The sequence below is a fragment of the Brachyistius frenatus genome, unplaced genomic scaffold (assembly GCF_029030835.1).
Source record: "Brachyistius frenatus isolate BFR_SWC_R1_liver_20210118 unplaced genomic scaffold, ASM2903083v1 Contig_6, whole genome shotgun sequence".
Taxonomy (NCBI): Eukaryota; Metazoa; Chordata; class Actinopteri; family Embiotocidae; genus Brachyistius; species Brachyistius frenatus.
The window spans coordinates 4,847,752-4,865,000 of NW_027210605.1; the positions used below are offsets into that span (position 1 = coordinate 4,847,752).

At 41.9% G+C, this 17,249-nt stretch overlaps 1 protein-coding gene across 1 annotated transcript in view; it reads left to right on the forward strand.

Annotated features, from left to right (window-relative positions):
- nav1a (neuron navigator 1a) overlaps positions 1 to 17,249 on the forward strand; it is an 80,263-nt gene that overhangs the window by 22,006 nt on the left and 41,008 nt on the right. Inside the window, exons 5-6 of the mRNA XM_069687923.1 lie at positions 7,674 to 7,776; positions 9,462 to 9,788. Coding sequence (XP_069544024.1) covers positions 7,674 to 7,776; positions 9,462 to 9,788 — 430 coding nt within the window. The remainder of the gene's footprint in view (positions 1 to 7,673; positions 7,777 to 9,461; positions 9,789 to 17,249) is intronic.

Genomic DNA, 17,249 nt, shown 5'->3' on the forward strand with positions numbered 1-17,249 from the left:
ATTTGTAATGATGTTTGAAATATATAAGTGCTCCCTGATGAAATTGGAGTACTTACCCTCACCCTTAACTTACAATGACTGTCTCATGTGTTCCCCTTAAATTGCTGCAGGGTAAAACATTCAAGGGAGTGTTTTGCTTAGATTACATGAAGAAATAATATGATGCCTCCCACTAAAAATAAATCCTGTATATGTATATAACATTAGATTTAAGGGTCTTTAAGTCTGTCATTATGTTTTCTGTACTTGGTGATATGTAATATATACTTTCATATCTGAGTGCATTTGAGAGAAAGAGGGAGATGAAGACAGAGGGAGAGTTACGCAGGCCACCTTGTGATGAGGAATACTTTGTCCTCGTCTGTTTCTGTTCATTTTGTGTTCCCCTGTTATGAAAGGTCTCTGACAAAAGGTCCCATTGTTATTGATGCTGATATCTGCATGTCAGAGCGGCTTTAAGGAAGCAGTATCAGTCACATGCTCACACATATATCTGGGTCTCATGACAGTGTTGTGATTAACTTACATAAGGAACAATGTTCATTTAGTATCAGAAGCATAGGCTGAAGCTGAACCAAACAACGAAGAGCAAACTGAGACATTTCTTTGGCACACCTTGTATGGATTTATTCAAATATATATGTATTGAAGTTTTTAATCACAAATCAGTAGTCTTTGTTTGGCATTGGAATTTTTATCATTCAATAATGCTGAGATACAGCATATCAGAATTTGTATTTCACTTGCACTCTTACACATCCCAAAAACAACACAAGGAAGTTGAAAGGCTTGAATTGAAAACAGAATTTTGTAAAGTCTGAGCACGAACCAGCGGCTGTGCTGTAACTACAAAAGAAAATTGGGTGGGAGAGTGAAGAAAATGCTTGCAGACCCAGATGTTCTGTGAATAAGCATGCAGTTAAGAGTTGAGGAACAGTGGGTTTGGTTTTGGATTCACTAGATATGAGGTTACTGTTTCCCTATGCAACTTCCAAAAACAATATACAATATCTTGATGCAAATTATCAACACATATTGCAATATAAATTACACATACTCATGTCGGCTAACATTGCAACAAATAGTCAGCTGATCAGTCTCCATCTTTGGCTTTTCCAGAATTCTATTGACCAATCTGTAAATCAAGGAATCTATTAACAGATTAATCAATTAAATAAAAAAAAACTATTGTTAAATTCAGCCCTAATGTCATCCAAAGTTACATACAGCACACATCGCATTAAATACTTAACTTGGCTCCACCACTCTGAACGGCGGGCCAATCAGCGACCAGTGGTGGATGCTAAACTGTGATGACAGTTGGCAGTTAATGCCAACTGGTTAAAGGCTGCGCCAATAGTTGTAAAGTTAACCTGAGGTTGACGTCCAATACGATTCAATAACTGAAAAGAAAATCCTCAATGGAGCGTGTCCAGAACCATATAGTCATGCAGTGAATTTGAGTCTGGTAATACCAGGCTATAAAATACTATCTATAGAGTCAGATTTCCAAAAGACAAGTGTTTCACACCTATCCAGTGGAAATTCTAACGTACTTGCTGTTATCAGTTTGCCTCTTTCACCCATCACCTCATTAACAGTGCAGGCTCTGCACACAGAGTGCAGACTGTCTGTTTGACATGTGAGAGTAGAGCTGCAGCTGTGCTGAAGCACATTGTAAAATACAGTTCCGCAGGAAACAACACTCTTAAACAAAAATACACCCAAACATTGCCACACATTCTGGTCTGCCTTGGCTCATTGCTGGGTTTATTCAGTCTGTGTGTAAGTAAGTGGCTGTGCTTGAATGTGTGTGACACCATCTGTATTTAGATTTGTTCTGATTTAGATTCAAGCTGAAAGTTTCCGAGTGTACGCAGGAAGCACACAAGATGCTGCTGACAGTTCTAGATATTTGATATTTTGAGATGACACACACACCCACACACACACACACACACACACACACACACACACACACACACACACACACACACACACACACACACACACACACACACACACACACACACACACACACACACACACACACACACACACACACACACACACACACACACACACACACACACCCGCCCATTAAACCGGTTGATTGTGATTCTCCTCCTGCTCATCTGCATACCATGTGTTATGTGTGTGCATGTGTGTTTTGGATTGTGCCTCCCTTCATCTCTTCACTCACAAAGCACCTCAGACACGTTTAATTTCATCCAGTGCAGCTCGGCACAGAGGAATATAAACATGCCCATCCCCCTTTGTGTTCCGTAGTCTAATCGGGAAGGCTAGAGGTGAGACGCTCTTTCAGTGTTACCTCCGTGAGGTCCTGACCTTATTTTCTGAGAAAGTAAATTTCGCTCAAGTCACTGAAAGCTTCTTCATCTTCCCCTCTAAGCGGATAGCGCAGTGACTTTTAAGCAGATAGGGCTGTGGTTAAGGAGATATGCCAAGTGTGTTTATGTGTAATGTTCGTGTTTGGGTCAACAATTAGAGAGACAGGTTTTGGCAGTGCAAAGATCTGGGCTGAAAGGGTAGGAAACTAAAGTTTAAAAGTTTTAACGATGTACCAGTTGTTGCACATCGATGAAAATATTATATGGGAGTGGACGTGGATATGGACACTTGTTGGACTGTGTTTCTGAGCCTGTCGTGTGTTGGCCATCCTCTCTGTCTCTCTTATGGAATCTACTTCGCATAAGGATTTCCAATTTTAAATGGATTTCACAGTCGGTTGCTCAAACTACCACTGACTATCCCTCAATATCTTCTCACACATGTGCACTGACACACTAATCGTTCTGTCATGGGAAGACTGCTGCATTATTTATTGCATTTGACTGCTTAGATTTGCAATATTGTGCCCAAACTTGCTCATCAACCATTCATGCCACATATCAGATGTAATCTTCAAGGGCTCTAATATCCTGTTGCGACATCCCGGTGAAGCAGATGAACCTCAGTGCACGTGTGTCTGTGTGTGCTTGTATGTCTGTGTGAGCAAGTGTGTGGACGGACATTTAGGTGCTTTAGTGTGTTTGTCCGCCCTGTCCAGATGTGCAGGAACGGCTGTGTGTTGTAATGCTTCCTGTTTTGCAAACTGTCTTAAGGTCAGCTGTGATGCTCGGCTGCGTGGAGTCAGAGCAGAGGAAAAGAGAGAATACAGGAAATAACAGTATTCAACAAAATGATCCCATCAAACAAAATAATCAACCATTGCAGTAACCTATCAAGTTATTATTACATGTGCATATCTAGGCTATGCTCTACCTTTGTCCTTTCTTTTCATGTTTAAACCATAACCATAACACAAAGGTTTTACTAGCATCCTGTTTGTGTGATTCTCGTATGTCACTTGTCAGGAATGCTGTAATGATTGTGTTAGACTCCTTTAAAGACGTACACACATTGCTGGAGGTACAGATATTTCATGCTGTAGTACTAGTGATGCTCAACCCCACCCATCTATCATGTGATGAGGGTACTGTAGCCCGAGGACGTTTATGGTGACACTAACATATGTGCACACACGTGGACGGGACAGGGACAGATGAACTCCGGAGGGAAGGAAGGAAAGAATAGAAACGGGGGCCATTACTCAAACCTTCCTTCATATTCCACAAAACTGAATCCCTCACTAGTGAAGACTTACGCACGCACACACGCGCGCGCACACACACACGCACACACACACACACACACACACACACACACACACACACACACACACACACACACACACACACACACACACACACACACACACACACACGGTGCATAAACGTACACTCACAGTCACTACACAGAACCGCACTGTCAAAGGAAGACGTGATGTTAACCGCGCAAACATAAATCCACACACACATACCCACAAAATGGCAGACTACTCCTGCAAGGACAGAGCCATTAGTGTATCTTTGGGGAGTTTGTTTGTTTCTAATGGAGCGAAGCGTCAAGTGAACCATGAGAGGAAACCAAGTGGACAGCAGTTTCTTTCTCTCAGCCATCAGATATCCACATCATGCAGCATTCTTACCACTTCCTTTTGTTTCATAGGATAAAGGCAGTAATATTCTTGATCTTTCTTACCGTCAAAAAGTGTCGTTAGAAGACCAAAAACCAGAAATGCATTTATTCCAACAATAGGCGTTCCCTGTATTTATAACTCAGCCTACTGCTGTTCTTCATTGTTGTCATAAAACTTTAAAAAACATAAACATGAGTCACACTGTTGCACAGAGTGTCAGTGTCCTTCATTTGGAACAAAGAGACCGTATTTCATTTTGAGTCAGTCCTACATATACTGCGCTGCCGCTAAAAATATAGACATAATGACTATTAGTCCGCGGCTGAAAATAGTCCCCAACAAAACCCATTTAAAGTCCAGACTGCAGTCTTGCTTTGTTGTTTTTAGGATTGCGACCAACAAGCTTCTTAACATTGCTGCCAATTCAAAGGCCAGCAATTCTTTTTTATGGGCTTGTGACGTGACCACACTCAACAAGGGACAAAAACGTAATATGTTGTATTGCCATCTGTACTCTTGTTGTTACCATACATATAACTTTTCTTTGGCCTCTTTGAAGTGTGTCTGTCTGTCTGTTTTAAAAAAAAAATTTTTTTTAATCTGTTTTGACTGAGACTAGGCTCCTATTAGGGTGCAGAGATTGCCGTGCCACTTGCATTACATACTGTACATGCACTTACAACAACACTCTCACTCTAACTTGCTGACTCTTATTTCAAGGGTCCGAGTAGGTGCCTCAGCTGGTTTCACAGCCTCTTCAGAGCTGGAGTGTGCTCATGAGTGTATCTAAAAGAGGCAGGTATCCCAACAGATACCCACATACACACTAACAGTTCTACACACACACACACACACACACACACACACACACACACACACACACACACACACACACACACACACACACACACACACACACACACACACACACACACACACACACACACACACACACACACACGCGCGCACACACTCAGTTTAAACCAGATCAGTGTAATTCATCTGCACCCCTGGGGAGCTGCCAGGACTGACAGGGATATTTGCATCCCTAATTCCCTCACCACCGCCTCCACTGCAACCCCCCTCTCCCCTCCACCCCCCACCATGCCAGCTGGGACCACCGGGGCCAGGGCAAAGGCGAGACAGGAAGTCTTTTAGAGACATGCACATACACACACACACACACACACACACACACGTATGCACACACACACACAGTGACACAGACCGTATCTAATCAATTTGACGCCAATGTTAAACAAAGCTCCCGTTTAGGGTAATTAAAATCAGCCAATTAAAGCCTGCATGTGTGCGCGTGCCCAAGTGTGTGTCAGACATTGTGTTTCCTGTATTAGGTGTTCTTTGTTCTTTATAAACCTTTGTATGACCACATTACCAAATTTGAACATTTTATGGCTGAAAAGTGGCTTTTCAGAGCTTGAATTTCCACAATGTGCACTAGCACCTTTATTACAAGCATCTCCCACAGAACAAAGAAGTTCTATTTTTGTCATTTTTTTTTTTTTTTTGTTATCAAATATTCGCAGTGTGTCAGTGTATTTAAGTGTGTGAGCTGCAGCGGATGCATCACAATGACTTCATCATCTCACCATTGAGCTGCCTGTCCCCAGGGCTGCCTAATAAATTGTCTATGTGGCCATTCTCTTTAGGAAAAATCAATCCAGCTCAATAAATCTGGTCTGGTGTGAGTGTTTCTCAGTGGGCCTGTGTGTGCACGCCCACCATGCACATACAGTGTGTTTGTGAAAACAGTGTTTAGTCTGCAGCTGTTGTTGAGATTGACACCTCTGACAGTTCATGATTTGCCCTCCTCGCCCATTAGAACTCCCCCCTCTTCACCTCCTCACTTGCCAGCTGGACTTATTCATAGGAGTGTGGGTTGTGAATAGTCTGTCTTTTTGTGTGAGTGTGTGGTAAGTTTCAACAGCTCGACCCTTTTTTACTGCAAAGTATTGTGACTATTTTTAATGCAAATTTTTTGACATATGGCAAAAGAAATCCTGTTGAAAATCAGCAACTGAGCCATGCATTATAAAAGATCTGGTGAGAATATAAGAATAGAAATGCATTTCCCAGATATCGTATCTTTGTTTGAAGACAGCAACTTTATAACATGGCCGTGGTCGTAAAAGCTCTCCATTTATATTTTAATCTGCCCCTGCCCCTCAGTTATTGTAAACCTTTTGCTGGGTTTATGTGGGAGTCAGCTGGCCAGCTCTAATGGCCTATTGAACTGAACCTCAGAGGTGAACAATCTGTCCCATATCTTACCAACATAACACTTTTATTACCATCCCTTCATCACACATAAATCCACAGCAGAGAGTTGGAGGAGTGAATGGTTGAAAGTCATATAATGCAATTTAGGTGTCCTGAATAAAAATGTGTTTATATATGTTTGTGGATTTTTTTGTTTCTCAAAATGTTATAGCTATAAAGCCTATCTAAGTATTACCTAATAGACTTGAAAATTGTTTGATAGTAACAACAAAATTAGGATCAGTTTGAAACATTTTGAAATAAAACTGTCAATTGACGCCCAATTTTCCAAAGTGTAAATACTGAATGTCTGCATATCCAGGGTTTCAGACAAGTGTTGCGTAAACTCAAGTTTTTTGAGACGATTTAGGAAATCTTATTGTCTTTGATAGCATCCAATCATCCAACCCCCTGTGGCAGCAGTTTAGACACTCACACACACATACACACACACGCACACACACACATGCACACACACTCATATGTAACAGTAGTGCGGCTGGATGGCTCAGCATGTATCGACGTGGCCCAATCTGAGCAGATTACAGCATATTAGGAAGGGGTGAAACAAATGCCAATGTGTCCCCTGCTGGGTTTAAGAGAGAAAGGCTTTTGGCTTATTCTGCCACTGAGTAAGCACGGGGCAAAAGGGCACCAGGGCAGAGTGACTGCGGGTGGTTGGAGAGGAAGAAAATTGGGATCCATCTATGTCGGCAGATAAAGCAGACAGACAGGTGGTGTTGCTATGCACTGAATGAATTGTATTTGAGTGTGAGACCTGTATGGGCTGAGAGGTCTCCTCCTGTTGTTTTGTCTGTCTGCATCATATTTAATTTATTTTGCTCCACTGCAATCTGGAAAAACAACTGTCCTTCATACTGCCACTGCACTGGCTTTTCTATTTTCATTATTTTGTTCCCCTGATGTAGTTTTATTTTTCAGGCTTTGTTGTGATGATGAGGTCTAATCCTAGATTTTGCCACCAGGTACAGGGATTGAATATTATGTTATTACCATTCAATGTAGTTGGTTTTAGCTGAGGAGACTCAAATGAACATTATTTCATAATTTATATTTGGTATGTATTTATTATCATGAAGCCACTGTTCAATTGTACACAGATTTTATATGAAAATCTTTGAATATTTTATATTTTTTAATTTTATTTATTTGTTTGATCTTATTTCATTTTATTACAAAAAAATAACCATTTCTATGTCTGTGTGTGTGTGTGTGTGTGTGTGTGTGTGTGTGTGTGTGTGTGTGTGTGTGTGTGTGTGTGTGTGTGTGTGTGTGTGTGTGTGTGTGTGTGTGTGTGTGTGTGTGTGTGCGTATGTTTGCACCCTTGCAGACCCAGAGTCTCAGAGGAAAAGGACCGTGCAAAATGTGCTGGACCTTCGACAGAATCTGGAGGAAACCATGACAAGCCTCAGAGGGGTGCAGCTCAGCCACAGGTCAGAAACACACACACACACACACACACACACACACACACACACACACACACACACACACACACACACACACACACACACACACACACACACACACACACACACAAACAAGGCTGCATTGATAAAGAACAAAAAGAAAACCTTGGAAATACAAAAAACACCAGCCAGGAGTAGCTGGTGGAAAAAAAGAGTGTCAGTTAAAATGGGCAGATTCTTGTTGACACTGCTAACAGTGTGGTGGATAACTGCCGGCTCTCAGATCAATATCAGAATTCCTGATAGACGTGCAGTGTTAGTTTGTTATTTTTTTGCCTGCTCGGCGCTTCGTTTGCATTGGTTAATACGGAACTGAAGCCGGATTAGCTCAAAGCTGACTTCAAAGCCGACCCTGCCAATGCACAGTCACGACTCGCATTCATACGCACAACAAGACATGCGGTGGTGCTCTGATTAATTGTACGTGAGCTTGTGCGTGTGTCCTCTTCCTTCCTCTGCTTCCTGGTCTGGCTCTGGTCGTGTTCGGCGTGTCTTTAGATTTTGTCCTTGAGCGCTTTCCCTTCCGTCTGCCTGTCCCTGCGTCTCCTGCTATTTATCCTATCTGTGTCCCTCAGTGGGAGCGCCCTACACGAAGAGCAAATCAGCAGATGGTTCCCTGCTGGAATACGTTTCCTTTGCCATTCATACTTTTATCTTACTGTAATAACCTTGAATCACTCCCTGCTATCCCTGAAGACATATTTTGCTTGAAGGCCTACAGCCTGTCTGTGGAAGTTTAATGTGCAAACAAGATGTCATATATCCTGTGAAAATAACGTGTTTAAAAGGGTGAGATTTGCATGAATTTAACAAATGGATTGATGAGCTAGCAAGTTGTTCTGTCTGCACATATTTGTATTTACACATTTACATTTTGTATGTACACTGTACATACATAACAGGCAGAAAGCCTGTGAAAATCCCTTTTAACAAGGTGGTAGCATCTTTTCTGTCAGCCTCCCTCTACTTCCTTTCTGCCTATTTTACGCTAGAAGTTTCTCGCTTCATTCAAAACTGTCTTTATTGGCTGTTTTTGTAAAGATGACTCCGTATTCTGCAGACAAGACACATTTTTATGTAGCAGGCAAATGCATGTGCTGTCAGTTTGCGAGCGAGTAACTTTTAATATGCTAATTCTCATCATCGGGCTCTGAGTAGTGATGTGCTGCGCTGCTTTGGCACAGGGAATACATGTGATTGTGGTGCTCATATTTGTAAGCTCACAAATGTGAACGGCATGAAGTGACAGTGCTACACAGTTTTAAAATTAACGTGGAGCGCAGAGGAACATAAAGGCATGTTTGCTGACGGAAAAATAACATTAAAACGAAGCGTACACACATATTACTTGCATGTGTACAAATATACAAAGGCACACACATACACATCCCAACTAATCCCTGAGCCCTTTGAAAACCAGTTTAAGGCTTTTTACAATGAGAGAAGAGGTTATATGTTGGGAAAGGAGGAGAGATGATTGGATGGTGGAAGCTTTTCAAAAAAAAAAGAAGAAGAACTGAAAGACAGACTTTAACTTACTGTCTGTTAACATTGTATCCAAACTTCTCAGCTTTTTCAGTGATGTTCACATTCTTTTTAATTTTTATTATTTTTACCATTTAAAAACAGTGTTTGTTTTCATTACGTAGTTGTGTGGAGGGGACCATGTGTTACGACAGCGATGAAGCAGCTGCCTTCTCAATCTCCAGTCTGTCAAATCGCTCCTCACCACTGTCCTGGCGCCAGGGTCAGGCTAGCCCCCGTCTGCAGGCTGGTGATGCTCCGTCCACAGGAAATGCCCAGTCAGAGGTTCCCCTCCGGATCAGCCACGCCTCTCGAATCCACCTCATCGAAGCGCTGGACGCCTCAGATTCTTCTCTCCTGAAGGTAGATTACCTCAGCGACAGCGACCTCGGCGGGAAGAGCCCAAATGACGACGATGAAGATGATGACGATATTGATGATCTCGGTAATGGGTGAGTTGTTTATTTTCTTTTATTTGAAAAGCACGTATTTAGCTCTGCTTCATTAACCTGACCGGGGTGTAGAAAACGAGATACTTGTGTATCATTGATGGTCTTAACATTGCTTGTGAGGGGAATCCGGGCACCTGCCAACAGTTATAACCCCGCAGCTGCAGTCAGGCCTGTAGTTTGGAGTTTATTCACACAGCAAAGGCTAGATGTCTGCCTCAACACTGTCAACTGTAGCTTTCCTCGTGCATCTGGCTCTGCTATAGTCAGAAAGTAGCCCTCTAGCACAGTTCGGGAATGATGTCGCCATTCTCGAGCCCCCTCGCAGAGATCATCCTGGCGTTAAACTGTGAGCCTGCTGGCTTTGCCAGCAGCCTTCCATGTGGAGGACCCCTCGCAACGTTGGCTCACCAGACCCTGCTGGCAGAGCTAGCAGATGTCTTTGGAAAACTGGAAACTCAATCTGTCCAGCCAATGAGAGATCAGTCAGAGCTGTCAAGGTCGGAATGACTTTATTTCTAAAGTAGCCATGGATTGGTTGGCTCAAAAGATTTAATGTAGAAATCACATCAGGAAACAAAACACAAACTATTTCAACTTCAGAAAACGTCATCACGATGTTTGTGTTGTGTCGTGATTGTAACCCAGGTGGTCTACGTTTTGGAACTATGTTCATCTGGTTGGTGTCTCGGTGTCTGTGTTTGCGAAGACTGAGCAGTTTATAGGATGATGTCTGTAACCTCTATTTGTTATCTGCTAAATAATGGACTAGAGTGAAATAATCCCAGTCATGTTAATGTGAACATGTTTGAATTTCTGTCTGTGTTGTTGGTGACAATAATATAATGACCTGAAGAGATTGTGAATTGTGCCTTTGTGAACATAATTTGTTTTTCTGTGGCAGTTGAATAAGAGTAACACGTCATAAGAGCGAGCTGCTGTTTGTGTTTCCAATGTTATTTAACATTACCTTGTGACATGATAACCAGTCCTGAAGAATTACAAGATTCGCATCAGTAAACAAACCAAACAAAGAATTAAAGTTTCTAGGGACTACTAATGAATGATGAAGTTGCATTCTCTGGACTTTCTGGGCTAGTTTTGGAGAACTTGCCCCAATATGAAGAGATGTGTCACAACAATTTTAACTTAGTTGGAGTCACAGCATCAAGTTTCACTTCACAACCCCAAGCACAGTGAACAAAAACACATTATCTCATTGTAAACTATGACTCTGGCAGTGTGCATGTGAGCTGCAGAGCTCATCCAACCAAACTTAAAAAAGCCCTGTGCTGGCCACAGCTTGACATTTCCATGGTAACCACAAAAATGCACCCCCAGTCACCAGGAAATCAATTGCAACACAGTGCAAGTCCCTGTTGAGTTATTGTGTATCTGGTCATGGCCTCCAATTAGTGGCTGTACAGGTTTATATAAGACTTTGTGCGAGAAGGCGAGAGTTTTTGGCAGACTAAAGGAAAAAGATTAAGAAAGAGAGATGACAGAGAGAACGGCAAAACAGACTCACAAGCTTGTAGACAGACACAGACAAAAGGAAAACACAGTCGTTTTAATCTGCTCTTTTTGCACAAGGTTAAACACTGAATTAATTAATTAAGACAATGTAACACGTGTTAAATCATGATGTGTTCATAATCTTTAAAGCTTCACTACCTGGGCTGAAATAGTGTAGACACATGGAATATAACTAACATGTTTAATCTAGATTTTAGTTTAGTTCGAAATGTTTTGATTCTAGGGCTGTAACTAATAATTAATTTTATAGCTGATTAATCTGTAGAATTTTATCATATATAACTCATTTCTTAGTCTTTAAAATGTCAAAAATGCCGCTCACAAATTCCCAATGCCTCGATCACCACTTTTTTTAGTTTTTTCCCACAACCAAAACAAAAGATACTCTGTTCAGCGTGATTTTAAAACAAACAACAAATCCACACATTAGAGATACCGGAACTAGAAAATATTTGGCAGTTTAACGTTTTCAAAATCCCCAAATTAATATCAACATTTTCTGTTGACAAATGAATCAAGTTATAATTTCAACTTTAGTTGAATCAACAGTATTGTTATTTTAAGTGTGTGGGGTGTGGCGCTGTATTGTGCTGTAAGTACTACCCTCACAGCTATCTGGTTGACAGTGAATTTATCGGCTGCAGCTTCAACTACACACCTAATATGTCTTTACCACTAGAGGGCAGAACAGTGCTGCTGTTGCCTCCTCCCCGAGTACCCCCATGCTGAATTTCTCTCCCTTATCTCATTATTTATTTCATATCCTTAGACATTATGCATACAGACATGACCTCCGTCATACAGAGGTCACAGTACATTGCCATATCTCATCCCAGCATATTTAATTCATGGGATTTCCGCTTCTACATTATGCATCACAAGCACATGCGTTCTTTGTTTTAGTTATTTATCGCTCATCTCTTTGTTCTGATAAAGGGAACTGAAATGGAGATGTAAACGCTGTTATAAAATATACAAATTTGACAATAAACATTTATAGATGAGCAGCATTTGACTCGGTACCAGCCGCACTGTGACTCACTTTACCAATATGTACAAAGCATGACTCATTCTCACATTCAAAGGCAAGTTTACCGTGACTATACCGGGATCTGGCCGAACGTTGACCCTTTATACTCACACACACACACCGCGAGTCATGAGCCCATATGTCAGTTCTCGGTTTCCTTTGCTTTTCTAGACGGGGCCTCTGCTTGTCTGATGAGTTTCACTTACATCTGGAACCAGAACCCTCCCAGTATCCCCCCACACTCTCACTCACGCACACGTCATTCTCACCAGGAAACAGTGAGAAGGGGGATCATGAGGAGGTCATTCCCCTCATAGTGTGTGTACTTTAGGGAGTGGCCCCGTGTAGGTTGCGGAGTTATACCCTAACAGAAGTAATGGTTAGAAGAACTTCTGCATGAGTTATTGTTTTTGAATTGAATCTGCAGCATGACAGACCTTTTTAAGGCTCCTTTTATTCTTTGTTTTGGTTTTATGGCCCATTTGGTATACAGTATACAGTTAAGTCTCGTTTCTTTAATCAATCCGTTTTAAGCTGCCTGCACTCTTTTTTACCGAGCAAACTAAAAATGCCACTTGCCGTGTTGCCATACTGCAGGTCACCTTCTAGCAGAGCATCAGAAAATAAGTCCCTCCTCGGCACACTTCATATTGTTGCCCAACCTTTGACCGTCCTGTCCATTTATGTTGATAAATCCAATTTTTTTTTCACGTGTTTCATGGTTGTTTATGCTGTCAGTTAATCAGTTAATCTTTAAATGACAGTGGGCAGCAGATTAAATATTTTCTTGGAGTAAGTGGTAATCGCTGCTGCATCGATATTGCCTTTCATCTAATTTCTGTCACAGCCTGCACATTCGTCCTCTTCCCAAAAGGTTAGATGCCGTTGAAAGACATATATAATAAAGTCGCATTTTCATAATAAAGACAAGCAAGTACTACGGTGTCTAGAGAAGCACTAATGCCACAAAGCACAATCGTATTTGTCAGTTCTCTGCTTTCTCAAGAGCTTTTTTTCTTGAGATCAACACTTGTTTTTCTTTGTATATGTGTTAAGTATTTGAAAATAGGAGACTGGAAGTGTCTTGAAATACCCAAAGGCAAAGATATTGTACTGCGAAACAGAGTAATAGTTCTTTGTGTCAGATTCTGAAATGATCCACCCTGAGTCAAGCATAAAGTCTGCATACAGCAGGTGTCTGAACCTCATACATCGTTGATAGACCGTATTGATTGCCATTGTTGTCGTCGGAGTGGTGATAATAGGCTCGCCTGGCATGTCCACACGTGTCAACGATTGGGTGAGTGTGTGGCTTGTTTTCTGGCCCGCCGGGTGCTGACGCTTTTGCTTCTGGACGGAAGAGCTCAGCGACCTCCCATTAGTAAACGCACAGTCTCCATGGTTACACTGCGAGATAAGTTGGTTCACTGCACTAGACGCCTGAATTATGAAAACATTGGTCGTGGAGCAGGACAAACATACACTCCTAGGCCCCCTGAAGCGTTGTAGAGTCTGCTGGTTTAAGTGTTTAGTGTTTTCTAGAAAAACATTAGCGAGCTGGTTTCTCTTACAGTCAGTCCAACACAGGACGAGGAAGTGAAATAGGAACAGAAATGTGATCATAGGGAAGTGATATGTTTGGAAAACAAATGATGCCTGCAGTAGTCTTTGATGCCATTAGTAGCTATTTCAGCCTCATGCCTGCATCTAAATGTTTGGCCTTATTTAGGGGATCATTACCTGGTCCTTATCTGACGGCTAGCTGACCACTTCGATGGTCAAGGACTTTTAATTAGGTGTAACTCAACAGACCTTGTCATTTCCTGTAAACCTTATCTCCAGAGGTACAGGAGTGTGTAACTGGTAGTTAATGAAGACCATGTTTCTATACATGCTGTGTTGAGTATGTGGGTGTGTTTGGGGGTCACAGCAGAGTCCTTTTTTCTCTAGGTCAAAAGCGCAGTCATGCTGTACACTGACTCCATCTACTGGCCAAAAATGAGAACCACATACACACACACACACACACACACACACACACACACACACACACACACACACACACACACACACACACACACACACACACACACACACACACACACACATACAGGACCTAACACTTTTGTTTAATGAATTCTCCTTCCCACATCTGAATCTGTCTTATGTTACATGTCACATAACAAATTTTTTTTAATTCAGTTTAAAATATGGGGATGTCTGAATTAAATTAAAAATGAGCAGTTGGATACTTTTATTGCTTAAAATCCATGTTACACATCATGTCTCTCTTTCTGACTGTGGCATTGTGTGTCAGAGACGGCGCGATTCACATGAAAAGTTGATGAGAGGCAGATTGAGGTGTGGTTCAGGAGGGTGACGGGGCATGTGTTGTTCTGTACTCCACTACCTGCTCCTCTCTGGGCCTCTCTGCCTCTGTGCGGTGCTCCTCTGGCTCTGTCTGCTCAGTGTGCCGTGTAATCAATTACTATTCCTGTCATTATGGAGGGAACTTGACTGAGTGGAGAAGTGCCACTCGTTCTTTGTTCCAGCACGTGTGGGCAAAACACTCGAGAACACCCATGGAGAACACACACAGACAGAAACACAATAACACCATTTATTAAATAATCCGAGCCATTCAGCATTATCTAATGAGCATATATAAACAGAGTCATATGGAGATTTCTTTGTAACTCTGTAATGTATTCTGTGTGCAGTTCAAGGGGCTTTTCAGTTTCATTTGGAGCTGAAAAAGCATGAAAGCAACACTTTACCCCACGTAATTACATTTAGTTCATATTTAGTTGCTGAATTTGCATTTAAATGTATTGTTTATCTGCCCGATTATTTCTCTCAGGGATGATGTAACTGGCTCTAGCTGTAACAGCAGGAGGCTGCTGACAAACAATAATGACATTAATCTGTTTGTCTGCTAAAGTGGCACAAAAACATATCCACCCGCACATGTACTCATACGCACATGTAGCGGTATACACACACAGATACACACACATTAAAAGATTTAACAGAGTAACATATGGGGCTCCAGAGGGATTTGCAGCCCTAGAAACCCCCTGACACCTCCTGTTTCGGTGAGAACAACGTCCTCGTGTACCTTTTTTATTCTCCTGTGTTTGCTGAGGCTGTTTAAACCACACGGTTTCACCATTGACTCTCTTAATACACTACAATACACTACATCGTTTACTTCAAGACCAAACCGAGCACAAACTCTGAATGGGAGAGATTTCTCATAGTTGTCGGTTCATCCCCAGCGACTTTCACTGTTGCTAAAGAAAATATTTGCTTTGCTTTTCGCCGCTCTCTTTTTCTGTCCATGTATCCTTCTGTCTGTCTGCACACACTTACTCACATATCCTTATACAATGACACACATACACTGGTGTTAATGTCTAAATACACTGCTATCAGTTGCTGCTTGATCCTATTGGGCTCCATGGATATGTTTAGTTTGACCACAGGCCAGTTCATTATTGTGAAACATGCTGATGTTGAGCAACAAACACATGTTCTGGATTGGAGCTTGGGAACTACACACTTACATCCCTCAGACAGATTTTCCCACATTCTCCTTTGGAAGAAAAGAAAAGTTTGGGAAAGTCTCTGACTCGAAGAAAAGTAATGTATCTCTAGAGCCCAAAATAGCACTAGATGTCTTTTCCTTTCACTTTTGTTGCACGCATCTCCTATTTCCTGTATAATTGTCATCTTTTTCTGGCGGTTCGTAGCTTTTTAACATCCCCTCTTTCGCCCACCACCCAAGCAAACGCCATAACTACTGTCACAGCTACTGTTGCCTAGACACCCCCGCCCATTCTGAGGCCTGGTAAATCCCTATAGGGATGCTATGGCATAATCCCTCCTAATCCCGGCCTTCCTTTTATGGCAGAGTTCGGAAAAGCATGAGAGAACTCGGGGACTTGGTCAGCAGAGTGGAAGGACAAGGGGGCGTGGATAAAGTGGTTAGCACGGCCATGGTGTGTGTTTGAGTGTGTGCATGTACAGGACCCCCACATAGTTCAGAAGGATGTGTTACCATGTCCACAATATAAGTAAAAGAGGAGAGCACAGAGGTCACAATGTCAAGGCTTTTGCTCGATGACCAATTTCACCCCATTTCCTTGAAGGAAAGAGTTGAATCCTGCTCTTCCTGGAGGTGTTTTGAATTCACTTTATTTACTTTTCTTATGATACCATCGCATTCGACCTACGGAGGAGATAAAAAGAGGCAAATGACCTGAAAATAACAACTCATGGTGAACATGATACTAAACCAACAAGCGCAGATATAAACCATATAGACCTGACATCATTCAGTCATAAATCCGCTGCTTTTAATACTTAGCAGGCGAGTTGGAGATTGAATTTGTTACTGGGCTACAAAGACAGCAACAAAGAAATTGTCTCTGAGATTTAACCTCCAGCACTAATATGAAATCGTTTATGGTGCTCAAAGCATTATGAAGTTACCTTTGGAAAAATTCAGTAGTGTTTTTTCCCCCGCTCTTTCTACAGTAATTTCACATCATCTTTAACCACACTAAGCATTATTCTAGAGCAGGGGTGTCAAACATACGGCCCGCGGGTCGGATCCGGCCCGCCAGGGGGTCCGGCTCGGCCCGCCGGATGACTTTGCTAAGTGTGAAAATTACAGAAAGACATACATTGCATTTCTATGAGAATATGGAGGTTTATGAGTACAAACGTTTTGTAATTGTTTTTTTTTTAATCGATCCAGTAATTGCTTCAGAAACAGCGTAAATGCGACGTCTGCTCCGGAGGGAGAAGCTGCTGCTCGCTTTGTGACCCGTTAAATCTGCAGAGGAGAGCCCAGGCAGATAAACAGGGGGCTGATGTCTGAGTTTTTGCTCTTT